At 50.2% G+C, this 18,854-nt stretch overlaps 1 protein-coding gene across 1 annotated transcript in view; it reads right to left on the bottom strand.

Annotated features, from left to right (window-relative positions):
* The window catches only part of Hunk (hormonally up-regulated Neu-associated kinase), a 119,076-nt gene extending 105,272 nt beyond the window's left edge, over nucleotides 1-13,804 (bottom strand). Inside the window, exon 1 of the mRNA XM_052158547.1 lies at nucleotides 12,703-13,804. Coding sequence (XP_052014507.1) covers nucleotides 12,703-12,963 — 261 coding nt within the window. The 5' untranslated portion in view covers nucleotides 12,964-13,804. The remainder of the gene's footprint in view (nucleotides 1-12,702) is intronic.
* Between the last annotated feature and the right edge of the window lie 5,050 nt (nucleotides 13,805-18,854).

Raw genomic sequence — 18,854 nt, forward strand, 5'->3', positions numbered from 1 at the left:
AAACATTTGACTGTGTCACTGTATTTGTGAACGTATTTTACAATTATACAGTATAATTTGTATTCAAAGAAATCTCATTGAAATAGACAAAAACTTATTTTAAATATCCAAAAAGAAATCCCATTTGGGAATTTATTACTCGCACACGTGTGTGTGTGTGTGTGTGTGTGTGTGTGTGTTTTCATGGAGCATGTAGAAGTCACAGCACCACTTGTGGGAATCAGTTTTCTCATTTCTTCACACAGGTCATGGAGACTAAACCCAGGTTGGCAGGCTTGGCAGCAAGAGCTTTGACCCACCATTTTGCCAGCCCAGTTCCTGTATTTTTATATCCAAACTCTTACAGCCAAAAACCTTTTCCTATTAAGAAAAGTCGTAAGCAGGTCCAGGCCATTTCCTACAGTTAGGGATATAAAAGATCTCTCCTAGTGTAAAGTAGAGGCTGTTTTTAGACCTTTGACATGCACTATACTTTTATTTGTTTATTTATTTATTTATCTATTTATTTATAGTATTAGAAATAATACTAACAATACAAAAATCAGGCTGGATCATGAAGGCTAACACAGGAGTAATGAGCCAGGAAGTCCTTCCTCAATGGCTTTGGTAGCCATTTCTCTGTCCTGATAATTCAGCTTCATCCTCATCAGATCTGAGAAATGAGCTTTCTTGGCAGCAGGACATGGGACAGGCTCTGTCCTGCTGGGCCAGCAGAAAGCGTCCCAGGAGAAGCTACCCCAGCATCATCCGTCTGTCCGTCCGTCCATCCGTGCCCTCCGAAAGCTGCCTCCTCCTCAGGGCTGCCACGGAGCCTAGAACCTTGAGCTACCCTAGCCTTAAAACAAAGTAAACAACAACAAAACTAGTCCATCTATTACCTTTATCATCAAGTGACTTAACAGTCTTGTAACCAAATCAAAATAAGTTAATGATATCTGCTCTAAAGGGAGCTATGACAACCGTAGAAATCTACCTGTTCCCAGAAATAGTTGGAGTTCAAACGCTTCCATCACTCTCCTGTGTCTATCTTCTTCCCACACGTCACAACAAATACAACTCAATTTGATTTCACAGCTCTTCACAGACATCCTGGCACACCTGTAGTTATTTGTTTACTAATAATTTCTATTTTCACGTCTGTCCACCCTTCTCCTGGTCTATAAACATTGGTACCAGCCTCTGAACCATCCCTCCAGGCTGGGGAGGCTTCCCAGATGCCCCAAGAGTTTCAAGAAGCAGTTAGAGATTGACTGTGGCACTCATTCTCTCTCTCTCTCTCTCTCTCTCTCTCTCTCTCTCTCTCTCTCTCTCTCTCTGTGTGTGTGTGTGTGTGTGTGTGTGTGTGTGTGTGTGTGTGTGTGTGTGTGTGTCTGCCTGCCTGCCTGTCTGTCTGTCTGTCTGTCTTTCTCACTCTCCCCTTTCCCCCTCTTTCCTTTTATACAGACAAACACAGTAGAGATGTTAGAACCCAGGCCAGTCACTGCTAAAGCAATGCCAAAATGCATCTGTGTCTCCTCACTCACAGCTGTGTTGACATCCAGCCTAGGGCTATGAGACTCCATTCTCTTGGCCCCTGGGATCCACATGCATTAAATAAATGAGACCCTCCTTCACACTTCTCTACAAATCCTCAAGACCACACATTTCTTCCTCAAAATACAGGGGTTCCCATGCCCCCCAAATAAGAGCAACCTGACTGTGGACTACTCATCAATCACGTGGCAAGAAGCCGCCATCCTCTGGATCTGTAAGGAGGGACCCTACTCTGCCATGTGAGCCTGAACCCCTCTGCCTCCCCCACACACACACATCTGCTGTCCACGGCATTAGTGATTCTTCCTGTAAGTCTCTTACCCAAGAAGACAGCCTTCCTTGGTAAATCCCTTGGACCTCAAATCCAAGACTTCTAGGGGCCACACTGGGAAAAGGAACACCTATGTCTACCCAATCCATCCTTGAGGGACTGTTCCTAGGTTTGGATTTAAACAGAGGGCAAGAGTCATGCATCAGTCTAGTTCAGGTGTGGTCTTTGTGACCCAGGGTTGACCTGTCACCGTCTCAGCCCCAGACTGATACTCTGACAAGTTATCACAACTGGTGAACTCTCTTCCTGGAGACACTTCCTCCTCTGGAAGGCAGCTGGGCTTAGGCCTTCCCCCTGGGGCTGAGATGACTGGGGAACTTTTAATCCTTGGGGGTCTATTGTTTCACAATCAAACAATAGAAGGGAGAGATGTGGTGTCTCTCTTCAGGGTATCTCCTCTCCTGGGGAACTTACAAAAGTTGCTAGCCATCCTGTCTCCTCCCCCCAACCCCCTCCACTGCTTCCTTCCCTGAGAAACTCTGCCGCCAAATAGTTACATTTGTTTATGTCTATCCCCAGTATGGTATCATATAATTTATATTTAATATTATATCCATACATGTTTTTATGTACACACACACACAATCTTACGGTGAATCTGTAAAGGACATCGGCTGGGTATTACAGATGTGGGAATTATCCCTTCCTCCCCAGGACCACCCATGAAGGTTTCTACCCACCAGCACTTCAGCTTGGCCTGGAGCTCTAAGCTTTCATCCCTAACTGCAGAATCTGGTTAGCGGCCTACTGACCGGCACTTCCCTTCGGAAGCACTCAGCTAACACTCGGAACACTAATGAAATGTTTTCTTGGGTGAATCTGGCTTTGTTTTCTCTGATGGGTTTCCCAAGCTTTGGGTTTTTATGTGCTAAGATCAATAGATCCCTAGGGCGCTAGTCAAGGCGCAGGAGGAAGTGAAGACAGCAGTAACTACCACAAAATGCTCCAGGGCATTTGAAGGACCTGGCCTGCTGCTGCTGTGCACTAGAATGTTCACCCTTTTTTTTTTAATCCTGATTCCCACTCATTATTTTTTCCCAACAAGTCTGCAACTCCAGGAGGCCATGAAACCAGGGAGCTGCAGGATTCAGACCCCAGTCCTATCATGGCTTGAAGACTAAGCCTCTTCAGTGGCCCTTTGTACCCAGTGGATGGACACTCATGCTTCCTGCCCACTCTAGAAACAAAGATCAGGTGATCCACAGAGGTGCCTCGTGGAAAAACAGAGATCAAACAGGCGACTGGGGAGATGGCTTGGAAATTAAAAGAATGTTGTAGCTCCTGCAGAGGCCCAAAGTTCGGTTCCCAGTACTGATCTGGAGGCCTCTCCTGGCTTCCATAGTTTTCTGCACACACATGGTATGCATAAACTCATGTAGGCACACACACGCACACTCACACACACACACACACACACACATAGACACACACACACACCACATTAATTAATAAATACTGTTCCAACTGTTGCAGCAATGTGCCCTGACAACAGAGCCACAGACAGGCTGGAAGACAAGAACTCAAGCCAAGGATGAAAACCACAGAGGTCGCACAGCAAATGAGACCAAATCTCATCAAATGGCTCTGAAAGCAGGCAAGCAGCGCCTGCAGGGTTACAGAATGCTTTGTCAAGAATCTGGGTTAGGAGACTAATAAACTTAACGGAGAAAATTATAGTCAAAGAGACAGACTCCAAGCCTACGTATATCTCCGTGGGAGACATCCAAAAAAAAAAAAGTATGTTTGCAAATAGCAGCCTCTTTCATTGCTGCAGCATTGGTTCATATTCTCTGGGAAGAGCCGAGGGTCAGAGAACGGTGCTAAGACACTGCAGAACGGGTGTCTCCTGTCTAATCCTGTCACACTAATAACCAACTAATGATCTTAATGAGTCTCTATAGAAAGCCCAGTATTGCTGGGCCAAGGTTTTCTTCAGGGTGTCAGCCCAGCAAACTGATCAACCCCAGACATGCCCAGAAACATGGTGGACAGGGAGAATGGCCATGATTGACAGTTGACAACATGATGGATCGGAAAGCCCTCCCCACATTCTAGTTTGAGGTAACTTTTCCTCAGGTTCATCCTGAGGTAACATCAATTCACCTTAGATGGACCAGTGAGAGACCAAAGTGCAATTTCACCAAAGCCTAGTTTAGTAAGATCAAAGAGTCATGAGTCAGGAGCTTCTTACGGGGTGACCCCCAAAACAGCAGCATCGCTGAAAAGCCCCATGCCATCACAGATGGTGACCCCACTGAAGCTACACCATGGAGTCCTGATTTTTAATTAACCCTTTCTTTTTTAATGAACCCCAGATCTCCTGGGATCACTTGCAGCTCTTGGAAGGGGACAGGGAACAATGGCTGAGGTCTCAAGGGAGTCTCCTGACTCTCCTCTCCTACAGATTACACTGGTGAGTGTTTGTTAAAGGTTCTATTGCCATTATCTCGGGCCTGGCTTGCACTGTCTTGTTCTGCTCTAGTTGCTATGGCTACCGGGCAAAGTCCAAGATGGCATCTTGTTATATCCAGAAGAAAAGGTGCTCTACAACACCCAGGAAGATCAAAGTGTTCTTCCGTCCATCATGAACTCTAGTGAACGTTTTGTGTGTGCCCAGTGCCCGAGGTTACCCTTGGCATCAGGAACAGGGCAGTGGGTCTCCTCCTCAGGAAGCTTGTTATGGTCTAGTGGGGAGGAGGTGAGCTCAGGAGAGCATCCGGGAACATGGATAATGTGAACGCATCACTAAGAGCCCCGCCGCGCCCCTCCCATTCACAGCTGAGAAGCTGGGCTCTCCACACCTCTCAGAGACAAGGTTTTTAGAGATGTAATGGAGTTGGGGTGGGGTTATTAGAGGGGAAGCTGACCTCTTCCTTCTTGGGGTACCTTACAGAACATGAGTCTGGGGCTTCTTACAGAATGACCCCACCCCAAAAAAACCCAGCAAGTACACCAAGAAGAGAAAGGTGATCAGAGACACAAATGACTAAAACTCAGAAAGACACAGTGGGAAGACAATTGTCTACAAGGGGCAAGGTCTGAGAGAGACTCTTCCCCACAGACCTCAGAAGGAGCCTCTCACCAGCCCTGACCTCCAGAACTGTCTTTCTCTTCGAGTCCCTGGGAACACATTCCTGCCTTGCAAAGGGCCAGCATGCCAGGAAATCATCCATGACATCGTCAAGGACCTAAGGTGTAGCAGATTGAACTATGCCCCCCACACAGCTTCAAGTCCTGACCTCTAGGCCAGTGGTTCTCAACCTTCCTAATCCCGTGACTCTTTAATACAGTTCCTCATGATGTAGTGACACCCTGCTCCCAACCATAACATCATTTTTGTGGTTACTTCATAACTATCATTTTGCTACTGTTATGAATCATATTGTAAATATCCGATACGAAACCCCTGTGAAAGGGTCATCAGACCCCACCAAAGGGGTCAAGACCCACAAGTTGAGAAACAGCGTTCTAGCGGCCTGCGAATATGGTCTTATTTGTAAATGGCATCTTTGTAGATGCAATCCAGTTAAAAGGAGGTAAAACTAGATTAGAATGGATTCTAGACCCAATGCTGGGTGCCTTTATCGTAAGAAGAGAGCAACTCAGCCAGGAGACATACTAAGGAACAACACCATATGAAAAGGGAGACAGAGAATGGTGGGCCATGTTAGCAAGCCTGGGCTACAGAGGATGCTCCCAGCCTGGGCTACAGAGGATGCTCCCAGCCTGGGCTACAGAAGATGCCCCCAGCACCTAGCACCAAAGAAGCAAAGAGCCTCCCGGGGGCTCGTGGCGCTCTCCGGGCCTTCATTCTGGACTCTGATCTCCAGTAATACGACACAAAAAAATATCTGTTGTTTAAGCCACCTAATCTGTGTAACTTGCCACTGCTACCCTAGCACACTAATGAATAAGTCAGAAAGAAAAGCTGCCCAAGGCATGCCTCTGCTTCATCACTGCAGTTAAGGATGCTGAGATGGCAATGCTCACCCGTGCAGAGTCGCTGTAGGCATCTAAGGAGAAAATGCTCAAAAGATCCCGAATCTACCAGCACAGGTAAGCCACAGCGCTGGTACCCAAGACAAGGACTCTGGAGTTTTCCAGCATCACCCAGTGAGCATGATAGCTGGGCTCTGACTTTCTACACTTTGCTGCTTGGTCTCTTAAGGTAGACTAGAACTGGGGAGACTGGAGGATATTGGGAAGAATAGAAGCCCCACCTGGGAGTCGGGTTGAAACCTCTCGTGGGCTCAGAGTCAAGGATGTCAGCAGGGTTAACATTTGTTGCGAAGTCTGTCTGCAAACAAGTAAAGTGTCCCTTTGCAGAGAGACCCTTTAAATCAAGATGTTAAGATAACAATGAACTATTGAGGGCTGGAACCTCCAATGAACCATGGAAGGCTGGAGAGTGATTAAGAACCCTGGCTGCAGGCTGGAGAGATGGCTCAGCGGTGAAGAGCACAGACTCCTCTTCTGAAGGTCCTGAGTTCAAACCCCAGCAACCACAGGGTGGCTCACAACCATCTGTAATGAGATCTGACGCCCTCTTCTGGAGTGTCTGAAGACAGCTACAGTGTACTTGCACTTAATAAATAAATAAATCTTTAAAAAAAAAAAAAAAAAAAAAAGAACACTGGTTGGTCTTCCAGAAGACCTGGGTTCAATTCCCAGCACCCACATGGCATCACACAACTGTCATTAACTCCAGTTCCAGGGAATCCAACACCCTCACACAGACATACATGCAGGCAAAACACCAATGCATGTAAAATAAAAAGAAATAATTCATTAAAAAATAAAATGAATAATGAACCATACTTAAGGTCTAAACACTCATGGCACATAACATGAAAGCCGCCAGAATCCTATGTATGGCTGTTGCTGAGCCGAGCTGTCCCTTGAGAAGCCACACACTCACACACACTCACATAGGTGTGCACCAGCACCTCTCTGTTGACCTCATATTTAAGACTTTTGCATGCGCATTCGCATGGGTGTATATGTGTGTTGGCCTGTGCGGGCGCGTATGTGTGGCTATGCATGTGCACATAAAAGCCTGGAGTGGATAGCAACTGTTGTCTCTGTCATTTTCCACTTACTATTGAGGCTACAAATAAGCTCATGTCTTCAGCTAGCCTGGCTAATAAGCGTGCCCCGTGGAGTCTCTGTCTCTGCCTCCTCCGTGCTAGGATACCAGAGGACCTACCATGCCCACATAGCTTTCAGGTGGGCTCTGGGATCCCAACTCTGTACTTACATTTGCACAGCAAGCACTTTCTACACTGAGCTAACTCCCTGGCCCTAAAAATTTAGAGGAGAGAGAGAGAGAGAGAGTGAGTTTGGGGGCACATGTGCCCAGGTACACCTGTGGAGGTCAAAGGACAACTTGCAGGAGTCCGTTCTTTTCTTCCATCTTGTGGACCCTAGAGATTAGACTGAGATCACCAATCTAGGCATCAAGCATCTTTACCTACACCCGAGCCCACCCCCAAGCCATTTTCCAGCCCTAAAATCTCCTAATGAAGTTCAACTCTGCTTCTTGTTCATCCTGAGACTCTGTTCTGCACTAATGCCAAGAACCAGCATCTGGATTGAAGCCTCAGGATGCACCCGTCTACTGCTGGGGATCTCACCATCCAACCACACTCCCATGAGAGCAGACTCCAGAGCAGGACAGCATCTGGGTGTGGCAGAGCCTGGGCAGAGCAAAGGGTGAGGCTGGTGTGACTCAATCAGTAGAGGCTTACCTACTATGAGTTTGCTCACTGTGGTGGTTCGAGTGAGAACGGCCCTCACAGAATCATATATTTGAATGTTTGATTCCCAGCTGGTGGAAGTGTTTGGGAAGGATTAGAGGTGCATCACTAAGGTAGGCTTTTGAGGTTTCCAAAGCCCAGACCCAGCGCGGCCTCCCTCTCTGCCTCCTGATTGTGGATCCCACGTAAGCTCTCAGCTACGCCCCAGCACCACGAATGCCTGCATGTCACCATGCTCTCCGCCATGATGGTTATGAATTCATCCTCTGAAACTGTAAACAAGCCCTCAACTAAATGCTTTCTTTGGCCTTGTTCATGGTGTCTTTCACAACAATATAACAATAACTAAGACAATCTCCATCACTAGATAAACAGGCAGCAGATACACATAATCCTGTACTGTAGAGGTGCAGGAAGGAGGGACAGCAAGCAGCTCAAGTCACTCTTCCCGATGATGTACGACAAACCAAAGCCAGTAAAATAAGGCTCAGTGGCTGGGCACAGTTAGGCAAGACAGCAAGTTTCTCAGTTATCGTGTATAGTTGAGAGGGGCAACAAACTTCAGTACAAATGCTACTGTATACCCACGCCATCAACCCAACTCTCCCATCTCGTCAGATGGATGTGGCTGGTTCTCTCTACCCCTTCTGGGAAGATAATCACCACTCTGGATGATTGCTACATCCCTGGAATAGCCAGCCACATGCAGACATGGATGGGCCCACAGACCTGAGTCAGATTAGTAAGTAGAGCGAGACACCTGCAGAGAAAATGCAAGGTGTGCTCCTCCTTGTGGGCACGGTCTGCACGGCGGCGGTGCTGACTCACGGCGCCCTTTGAAGTCCCTTGGCCCTGTGTCAAGGAGCACTGAGAGAGAAGCCATACATGCCAATTTCCATCATCCCTCAAGGACTTCAAAAAGATGAGGCAAGGCAGGAAGTTCAAAAGAGTGTGCCCACAACCGCACCACCTGTAATCCAGGAAATTATAGGCTCCGCCTCGCACACAGGGCCCACAGGGCAGGTGCCTCAGCCCCTGCTGCGGGTCAATAGGAGCTTACAGTTCTCCACGCTTCTCCACGCGTGCCCTGTACCTCAGAACCATCGCTCCCGAAATTTCTCTCTCTTGAAAGGAAATACAGGATTTAGCACCTGTTTGTTTCAGAAATACTTGCTAAAAACAGATCTGCCAAAAGGCCACCTCTAAAATTAGTCATATTTCCTGCTCCGCAAAAAAAAAAAACCACGTAGTAAAGGGTAATTTTAGTAACATCTTCACTCCAGGTATCTGGTGCCGCTGCGCTCTGTGCGTGATGACTTGCAACTTACTAAGCAGGCAACCCTTGTTGTTAGCCCGGAAATAGCTCTAATAAAATGTATAAACGGGCCTTTTAAATAAAAGTCAAAGGTTAGACTGAGTTCCTTGAGTGCCTCCACAGACTGTTTAATGTGCCCGCCTTGGTCTCTTAACCGAAGGTGAAGGTGGCATTTCGTTTGCTCTGCCGATACTCCAGTCGGCCTTCCGAGCCAGCTGTGCCCGAGATGTCTTAGACTTTCTCCACTGAGTCTCCTTGCTGTGTTCATAAATATTTTTAATATTATTACACTTACTGGCACACACGGAATTGCATTCGTGGAAGTCTGGGGACTCAAGGAGAACTTGCAGGAGGAGTTGGTGGTTTTCTTCTTCTACCCCAAGAGTACCGGGGACAAAACTTGGGTCCTCAGGCTTCCTGGCAGACACTTTTAGCCACTGAGACATTTCAGTTATATTTTATTCAAGTTTTAAAATATGATGGTAACTTCTTGTGGGCCCACCGCGGTGTGTCTTCCCTCGCCATCTGTGAAAGTCCCTGGTCCATACTCCTGCCCGACAACTGTTCTCTATGTCAAGCCGCAGGGAATTACATTTTCAGAATCTCACAATGTCTCCTGGTCCAAAGGCCATCTCAGCCATGACTGGGAACATCATAACTAAGAACCTCGCGTGATTGAGTGGAATATTTATTTTTATAAAGCCAGATGGGCAGAGATTGTCTTTACTTAAAAGCTAAAGGAAAGCAAGACTTAGGTCTCAGTCCTAAGCCACCCCTTATGTTCAGCAGTAAAGAGGCCATCTAGATTTGGAATCTGGAACAGAATCTGAGATGGTGCCCTGTCTTCCCTCCATCCTCTGTTCCTCAAGATGAGCTACTCCAGGTCCTTCTGCCCAGGCGGCTTGGGGAGGGCTTAGGTCTCACTACAGGATTCATCCTTCCTCCTAAAAGAGAAAATCTGCACCCACTAGCTTCCAAGAGAACAGCTTCAGAGGCCACTGGGGTAAACCAGGGACCGGCCCTGCAGGTAGCAATGGCAATAGGAGTCTCTGGATGAGATAGGACTGAGTCCAGAATGAAAGTAGGGAAAGGGAACTTGTTCGTCTTTTGGACTCAGCCAGGAATTCCCAGCAGACCCTGGAGGATTTTAGCCAAAGTATTCTGGAAATGTGCACCTTACCAAACACACCACCACCACCCACACTGCCTCAAATGCCTTCAACTAGCAAGAGTCTAGATTTAACCACAAATCCACCAAAATAAAACACATGCTCTGCTAAGAGTGGCTCTGGAACAGAATCTGAGATGGTGCCCTGTCTTCCCTCCATCCTCTGTTCCTCAAGATGAGCTACTCCAGGTCCTTCTGCCCAGGCGGCTTGGGGAGGGCTTAGGTCTCACTACAGGATTCATCCTTCCTCCTAAAAGAGAAAATCTGCACCCACTAAAAAGAAAGGAAAAGGAAATGCCTTAACAAAACCTATGTACCCTAAGAAAGTTGTGATGGGGGTGGGGCATGCCTGGAGAATCTGCCTCTCCTAAGGTGAAGTCCCTGGGTGAAGTCCCTGGGCCTGCAGTTTAGTTTGCAAATAGCTTGAGGTTGCCTCCTCTTTTCCTCTAGCTTTGCTTAATAAAGCAAAACCCAAAACAAAGGAGGGCCTGGGACTCGGGAACTCACCAAAGGTTCTCCCCTTTCTCCCAGCCCCTCCCCCTTTCCCCTCCTCATCTCTAACATCGATGATCGGGCTAAAGCCCACATCTATTAGTTAAGCATTAAAGGTGTAGGGTTAGGGAGATAAAAGCTATGAATAGCACCACTGTTTCTTTAAAGCTCACCATTGAAGAGCTAAAATCCAGGTCCCTCCCTGATACTCTGTTGCCCCCCAGAGCAGGGTTCCTCCTGGCTACGGAAAAGCATAGCAAGAAAGACCAAGGTTTGCAACATAAGTATCCTTCCCTGGCCTCTATGTCTGCACTGAGGACTAGGGGCTCTAACTAGATCAGATCAATTGGTCCAGGTGGGAAAAATTTATATTCAACAAGCCTCCTTCCATTACAAAAATGAATTGAGCCGTCGTAAAGACAAGAGGAAAAGGTTCCCTTCATCTAGACCCGAGTTGGGCAGAAACTCCTTGTATGTATTCCTGCTAGGCAGGAGTTAACACAAGAGTCCAGAACTGAATCAGGGCTGAACTCTGAATACCCCAGGCAAGTGCAACCAAGGACAAAAGTCTTACTCCATGGGGCAAAACTGCCCTAGTGAGGGGCTGAGGTCCAGCCCATCGAGGCAAGAAGCTCTAAGGAGTTCTGATCTCTTTGGAGCGGTGATGTGCATAGCCAGACTGAATCCTATAGATTATGAGAGCAAAGCCCTCCCTGCCAGACAGAAATGAGTTCACTGAAATCCGTCTGCATCACAGCATCCTGACCGGACCCCCGGTGTGTCAGGCAGACAGCCCACTGCACACCATAGAGTAAAACTTTCCCTTACTCCAGGTAGAACAACTAGAGCCGGGTCTAAAGAGTTTGTTCTTCTTTGAAGAGCTAATGTTAGTGCGCCTGAATGTTGGCTGTTTGCCTGGACATTCAGGCAAGAGACACTTTTGAAAATGACTCGAACTAACCCTGCTCACCCAGTATAAAGGGGCGCCCCCACTTGGAATGGCTACAGAAAAAGAAGAAAAATTCTAAGGCTGATGGAACCCAGTGCTCAAATGTAGGGGTCTCCAGGGCAACAGAAACCAAAGAAAATCAAAGGCGAGGAAATGGCTTAGTGTGGCAGCCCGGGCCTGTCACCAGACTTCTCACAATTCATCACTGTCACAAACTACTAGGCTAGGTAAGGGAACCCAGAGCAGGAGGCACGAGAGTTTGGCCCTTGGGCTATTCGCTGCTAGGACCCCCTGAGTTCCCCTCCTCCGCTCGCGTGGACAACCCCAGCCTGGGTGATTGGAGTATTAGGTCCCTGCAAAGATACCAGCTTGGCAGCCTTGAGCCATTCCCTGTCTGAGGCCACCCAGTCTCAAAAGTAAGTCAGCTTCTTGGGTTTCTTCTCACAAATCTAAGTTAACACCTGAGATCTGCCCGCACCTGGCCTGGCAAGAGTTCACTCCCTAACTTCTAATTAGGTCGAAGTCTTGTCCCTCCGGGCGTGGGGGAGGGGCGCCTTTCCTCTACAGTCTTGTAGAAAGATGAAAAGGTATCTCCAAACTTCTAAAGTCCAGGGCCTGAGTAGTTCTGCACCTGCCAAAAGCAGGATCGTTACTGCAACTCCAACAGTTGCCCCAGCCCACGAGGGTGGAGACCCCACGGGACCACAACTCCCCTCCACATCCCCGCCTGAGCCCAGAAGGGACGAAACTCTAAGGAGCCTCAGATTAGCTGTCCTGCTCTCCCGCCGCACATTCCATAAGCAAGGCTGAACCCCAGCCTGGACCTAGTTCCCGCCTCTGCACTGATGCGTGCCCCTACCGCAGGACCCTCCATCGCCACCTCTCCCCTCCCTTCCCTGGCGTCCGCCAGGCGGCACCCTTCCAAAACAAAACAGAAAGACAGTGCGGGGTAGCTTCGCGGGTACATCTGTCTGCCCGGGTAACCCACCCCACGAATGAACGAGACCCCACCACTACCATCACCCATCAGTGGGTGCCCGGCGGCCCACTGCGAGAGTCTGAGCGTGCGTCTAGCTCCCCTGGGTTGGAAAGCCAGGCTGGGTGCTCGCGGGACAGTGCTCCCGGGTCCTCCCGCCAGGCCCGCGCACCCAGGCTCACCTTCTCTCCGGTCAGCACGTGCAGCCCCTCGCGCACCTTGGCGAAGGAGCCCTCTCCCAGCTTCCTGCTGCCGATGAGGTAGTTGCCCACGCGCTTGTGGTGCTGGAAGTCCCGGAGCCGCTCGCGGGACACGCCGCTCACCCAGGCGGGCAGGAAACTTCCCTCGCAGGCCGCCGCCGGCCTGGCCGAGTCCTCCGCGCCTCCATCGCCCCCCGGCGCCGCCGGCTCGCCCAAGAGCCCGTCCCCCGCCGCTGCAGGCATAGCGCTCGCTCGGCTCCCGCGCTCGCAGCCGCTCCTCCTCCGGCTCCCGGAGCTGCCCTGGCTCCTCCTGCCGCCGCCCTGGACCCGGCCCCGCCCGGCCCGGGTCTCCGCGCTCACGCCCCCCGCGCCTCCGTGCTAGCGCCGCGCGCAGACAATAGCTGGCGACGGGGCGACCGGGGACCCGCCCCCGAGAAGTTCGTCCTCGGAGGATTGATCGCCCAGATCGCGCCCGCGGTCCCGTCTGGTGCCCGGATCGGGCGTGAGAGAGAGCGGCTTCTGGTCGGAGAGGGGCACGGTCCGGTGACGGAGTCCCCCAAGCCCGGGCGCCGCCGCCCTCTGGCCCGCCCGGTCGTCAGCGGTGCTTCCCGGGGCCGCTCCCGCCGGAGAGGAGCGCGCGGCGGGCTGCAGGCGCCCTCTGGAAGGCAGCAGAAGAAAGCCCCATTCAGTTTGAATTTGCAGAAATTTAATCCGCTCGCGGGCGGCGGGGACAGAAGCGAGCTCCACTCCGCAGCCTGAGCACTTTCAAATCCCTCGTAGCCCCTCCTTCCTTCCCCGCGCGCAACAGCCGAACTCGACCCTCGCTGGGAGAGGGGAGGGGAAGGGAGCGGCGGAGTGGGCGGCGAAGCCACCTGAGCGCCAGACAGGGGGACCCCGCGCGGCCGCGTAGACGCGCGCTCCCGGGCTGCCCGAGACCTGCCGCCTCCGGGGGTGTGCGGATCGCGCAGGTTCTGAGCTTGAGCTTTCTGGGGTGAATTTCCTCACCAACAGCACCCACCATGGGCAGGGGAAAGAGAAAGAGAAGTCTGGACTGCAGGAGAGTTGGGTACCCAGCCAAGAGCCTGGCACACAGTAGGGACTATGGAAGATGGGTGGCTGGGTGGCTGGGTGGGGTACCTAGCAGGCTGCGTGTCAGGGCTCTCAGAACGCATATTAGATTGCTGTCGTCCGTGAAGAAGCAGCCGCCACAGCTAACAGTAGTGGCGGCAGCATAGGAACCAGGGCGTTTGCTGCCTGTGCGTGTCCGTTGGCCCCCTCTCTGCTTTCCTTGGCGATGATGTATTGCAGGGTGAGCCGGACCGGAGCCTCACCGCTCCTGGATGCTTTTGTTCTGCGGCCTCTGTGACTGTACTGAGCTCATATAAACAATAAACATAGACAGCCTGAGACACCTACCCAGCCTGAGACACCTACCCGGTATCTCCAGGATCCCCCAACGTCTTCCTGAACCGAAATGAGAGACACAAAAAACGATGCGGAGAGGGTTTTCCAAAATGCGACCTGTTGAGGTGCCCGCCCGCGTCTAATGCAGATTTAACCTCTGATCACACATCATCCGAGCTCAAAGGGAGGATTCGGTCCTAACAAAGTTCCTTTCATTGTTTACCTCGCAGTAAACAGGTATGACATCATTGATCCACATTAATGCTCTGAGGTGGGGGAGGGGATACAGCTGTCACCCATCCAGCCTTGGGGCGGGGGGGGGGGGGGGAGGTCCCTGGCCTATCTGGAAAGTAACCCCCAAAATGCCCATTTTCGAGTTTCAGCATCTGTTATTTTGAACCTCGCATGTGCTGTAAGTCTCCACCCTTGCTATTATGACCAAGTCCAGTCTTGTCTTGGGCTGGGGTCTCATTGCTCTGGATTTCCTACACTGAAGGCAAGCTTTCCACAGCTGTACTTAAGGGACTCCTGAGCTCCCACAGGTTCTGCAGGGCTCACCCAATCACTTTCGCGTTTCTAATTCAGTAATTGAATTTTTAAAAGGCAGGAGGTGGGGAGAGGGAGGAGATGCAAGGTTCAAAGTGTGGGGAGGATAAGGCCCATTTCAGGGTGAAGCCCATTTCCGTCAGGAAAGGATTTCAAGTTTCCCAATGTTGCATTAATTTAATTTTAGGAAGTTAGCTCTTTGTGAAAATTTAGAGATTCATTTGTTGCAATTTAAGGCAAATCCCAGAGAGTACTCATCATTTATGGGGGGAAAGGCTTCATAAGTGGTGGAAGTCACTTATGATGAAATAGAGACTTCCTTTCCTTTTAATGTTTTGATTCTACCCTCCTAGGGTAGAGGTCAGGAAATGGGTGAAGAAGAGAAAAAACACAGGCCTATTAAATCTTCAAGTCTGCTGCTGCCTGGGTCTGGTCCAAGCACACTGCTAATTCTATTGGCTGGGATGGATGCCAAAGAGAAAGAGAAGTTCAAATCCCACCCCTGCCTGAGCTTAGTAACTGGTTTGTGAACTACAGTTTCCTCTGTCTAAAGTGGCCTTGCTCAATAAGGAATGACTCCGAAACTTCATGTCATAAGACAAATAAGCACAGGAGACACTGCATCGCTCTCCCATGAGGTATTCCAGAAATACCCGGCAGAGGACCGGTCACCTGTCATTGAAGAGCTTCTACTAACCACCACCCAAGCTTGTAGGATTCTTCTAGGCATTAAGGTTATCAGTCTTTGGAACAGAGGGATGGCTCAATGGTTAAGAGCCTGCACTGCTCTTCCAGAGGACCAGAGTTCAGTTCCCTGCATGTATGCTGATCTGCTTGCAACTGCCCGTAACTCCAGCTCCAGGGGCTCCAATGCCGTTTTCTAAGCTCTAAAGGCACCTGCACTAGGATGCACATGCGCCACACACACACACACACACACACAGAGAGAGAGAGAGAGAGAGAGAGAGAGAGAGAGAGAGAGAGAGAGAGAGAGAGAATTTGAAATAAAGTACTTTTTTAAACAAGTTGTCTGTCCTTGTCCAGGCTTGGCTTTCCTAGCTCCACACTTCCAAACTGCTGCTTCTGGCTGGTTCTCACCCAGCATTAGGAGAAGCCCTCCCCACCCAACGACCTGCCATAGCTGATGCACCCTCTGTTCTGCTCGGGGTATACCACTCAGCTTCCCGGCTGCCTTCTATCCTTCATGTTGCTGGAGTCTTTCTTTTTAGACTCGGTGGACAGGGGCTGTCCCTGTTTGGTTTGCATTTTGCCCTTCAGTACCCAGCATAGTGCTGAGCGGCAGACTTGTCTAAAGAGTATTTGTTGACTGAGTGCAAAAAAGCAATCAGTCACTGAGTGTCCAGTGATGGTTTCTCGCTTGAGGACAGCAAGACCCCATCTGCCCTCAGTTAGATGTTACAAATGACTTTCTAAAGTTACTGCTACATTGTTGCCTTTGGGGAATCAACAGATTTAATCATTTATCAAAGAGAGGCCACTCTCAAACCTGGCGGAGTTAACGCTTTCAACCCATCATCATCACAAGAGGCCTCGCAAGCCCGGGAAGCGGTTTCGGTTGACTCGTGCCAGGGGCTTCCTTCTTGCCCTTCCTTCTCTCCTTTTCCTCCTTCCATATGGCTGAGCTGCTGTCTGTGCCCCCACGGTACGCCAGCTACAAGACGCAGCTGGAAGCAGTCAAAGACAATTAGAAATAATCAGCCTGGCACTGCCAGGAAATGAGAGTTGGCTAGAAAGGGTTAGGCTGGCAGAGCTGGCACGTAGCTGGAGAAGAGACAGCAGGGCAAAGGCGGAAGGCAGGAGAAACGATGCCTGAAAGACAACCTGAGAAATCTGCGCGTTGTTTATTCTCCACAAGCAAAACCGGCGAATAGCTGACTCTGGATTTGAACCGTGTCCCCAGACTTTGTGGCCACTGTGATTCCTGTCACATAGCCAGCTGTTGACTGAACTCAGTGCAAAGGCTGAGGAATAGGGGTTCCTCGGTCACAATGGTGGGTGCATGGGCAGCCTGGCATTACCGGTACCAAAACAACAATGACTTCTCAATGGGGAACGGTGTCAATGCACCTCTGTGCCTCAGTTTCCTTACCACGTAAAGCAGTGTTTTGCTCAGTCCCTGGTATATTATAAACTTGTCTGGTTTTGCTCACACTTTCATTGGTCTGCGTGACTTTTCCACTGCTGTGAGGAGACGCCATGACTAAGGCAACTTATAAAAGAAAGCATTTCATTTGGGGTCTGTGGTTCCTGACGGCAGTAGGACCTGTGACCACGCTGGCAGTAGGCATGGCGCGGCAGGCAGGCGTGGCTCTGGAGCAGCAGCTAAGAGCTTGCGCGTGAGATAAGAACCGCAAGGCAGAGAGAGAGGCTAACTTGGAATGACAGGGCTCGTAACATCTCAAAGCCAACCCTCAGTGACACTCCTCCTCCAACAAGGCCACACCTCCTAATCCTCCCCAAGCAGTTCCACCCGCTGCAGGGGCGGGGCAAGCAGTCAAATACCTCTTCCCTCATTCCAAGTCTCATGGACTGACTTCTCCATCTCCACAGGCCATCTGATGAGACCTCAGACTTCATCTGGGGCCACCACCCACACCTCTCCCTTTCCTTTTCTTGGGCTTCACTCAAGTTCACCCAAATATCAAGTATCTATTCTATGAGAAACCATGCCACCTGCGGCTCTCCTGTCACTCTATTCCAACCACCGCCATTTCACCTCCTCACTGGAGTCCCTTGCTTCTACACCAAGCCAAGGAAGTCAGGGGCTGGAGGCATAGCTAAATGGTTAAGAGCACCTGTTGTCCTTCCAAAGACCCTGAGTTCACTTCCCAGCATCCATATGGGTACCTCATACTAACCTGTAACTCCAGTTTCAGGGTATCTGATGCCGCCTTCTGGCCTCCTTGGGTACTGCACACATATGCTACACACGCAGATGAGCAGGCACACATACAGATTCCCCACACCTGTGTGTGTGCCTGGCTCCTTGCAGGTGCTCAGCCTGGCACATCACCTCAACTCTTATCTGTGCGGGAGGTGAGGGCGGTTCTGGGCTTTGGAAGGTGGTGGCAACTTCAATGTGATGGGAAGTGAAGGGTGGTGATACTGCCCCCAGCCCCACAACTGCCTCCCAGCCCCCACAATGACATTCTGTGTGGAAAAGATTCATTCTTTCACCCAAGACGCAGGTCGCCCCTCTAGGGATGCTGCACTCTCAACACGGTTGTGCCTGCCCCGGTCCACAGGAGCCGAGGGATCTACTGTTGCAAGACCAATTATCCTCCACCCCCACCGTCAGGGAATGCAGGATTCTCCGATTCTGAGTCCCAGGTGGAGACACTGAGGAGGAATGACATTTGAAACATTCTGCAGGGAAGACATCATCCTGCACAGTCCCCTTGCACGTGTTTGTCAGGTGGAAGTGGTGTCCCGTCATCAAAACGGATGTCAGCTTGTGGCTTTACAAGGCCCTAAGATCTGCACCTCACCGTGAGGGACCACACTCTTCCCATGTCCCCCATCACGTCTCTATCCCCTCCAGGTGCAGAAGCCCCCTCCCCGGTGGGCTCCCTGCAGTGCCTGTTCCTTAGAATATCTAACACCCCTCACAGAACAGATCCCCCTCCCTGCGACCCACCTCCTTAATCATCCCCTTTCTTTCTTTTTCTTTATTTTTTTTCAGCGTTTATTGCTGACCGAGAAATTACATTGTGTCCTTGTTATTTGGCTTACTGTTTATTTTCCTTTCAGGAGCTACAGCCCCACAAGAGCTAGGATTTTCGTTAAGGGTGCTGTGCATGAGCCTGAGTCCTGGGAGGAAAGCAATACGAATTTGTGGTGGTTGGATGATTTTAATTTTTTTCCCCGAGACAGGGTCTCCCTGACTCTGTATCCTTGGCTAACCTAGGACTCACTCCGTAAACCAGGCTGGCCTCGAAGGCTGGATGAATTTTTAACTCACCATAATAAACAAGACAGAAAGAGAGAAATTGCAGGAAAACTGCGTCCTGCTGGAGATTATGTGCACCCCAAAGACACATTGGAATAAAATAAATATTTCTGCTACAGAGCTAAACCTCCGCGGTAAACTGCATGTGTGCACTATGGGGAAAGGTTATTGACCGTGCCTGGCTGGGTGCTGCCACTGTCCGTTTCTGGACATA

Source organism: Apodemus sylvaticus, chromosome 15, assembly GCF_947179515.1.
Source record: "Apodemus sylvaticus chromosome 15, mApoSyl1.1, whole genome shotgun sequence".
NCBI classification, from domain to species: domain Eukaryota; kingdom Metazoa; phylum Chordata; class Mammalia; order Rodentia; family Muridae; genus Apodemus; species Apodemus sylvaticus.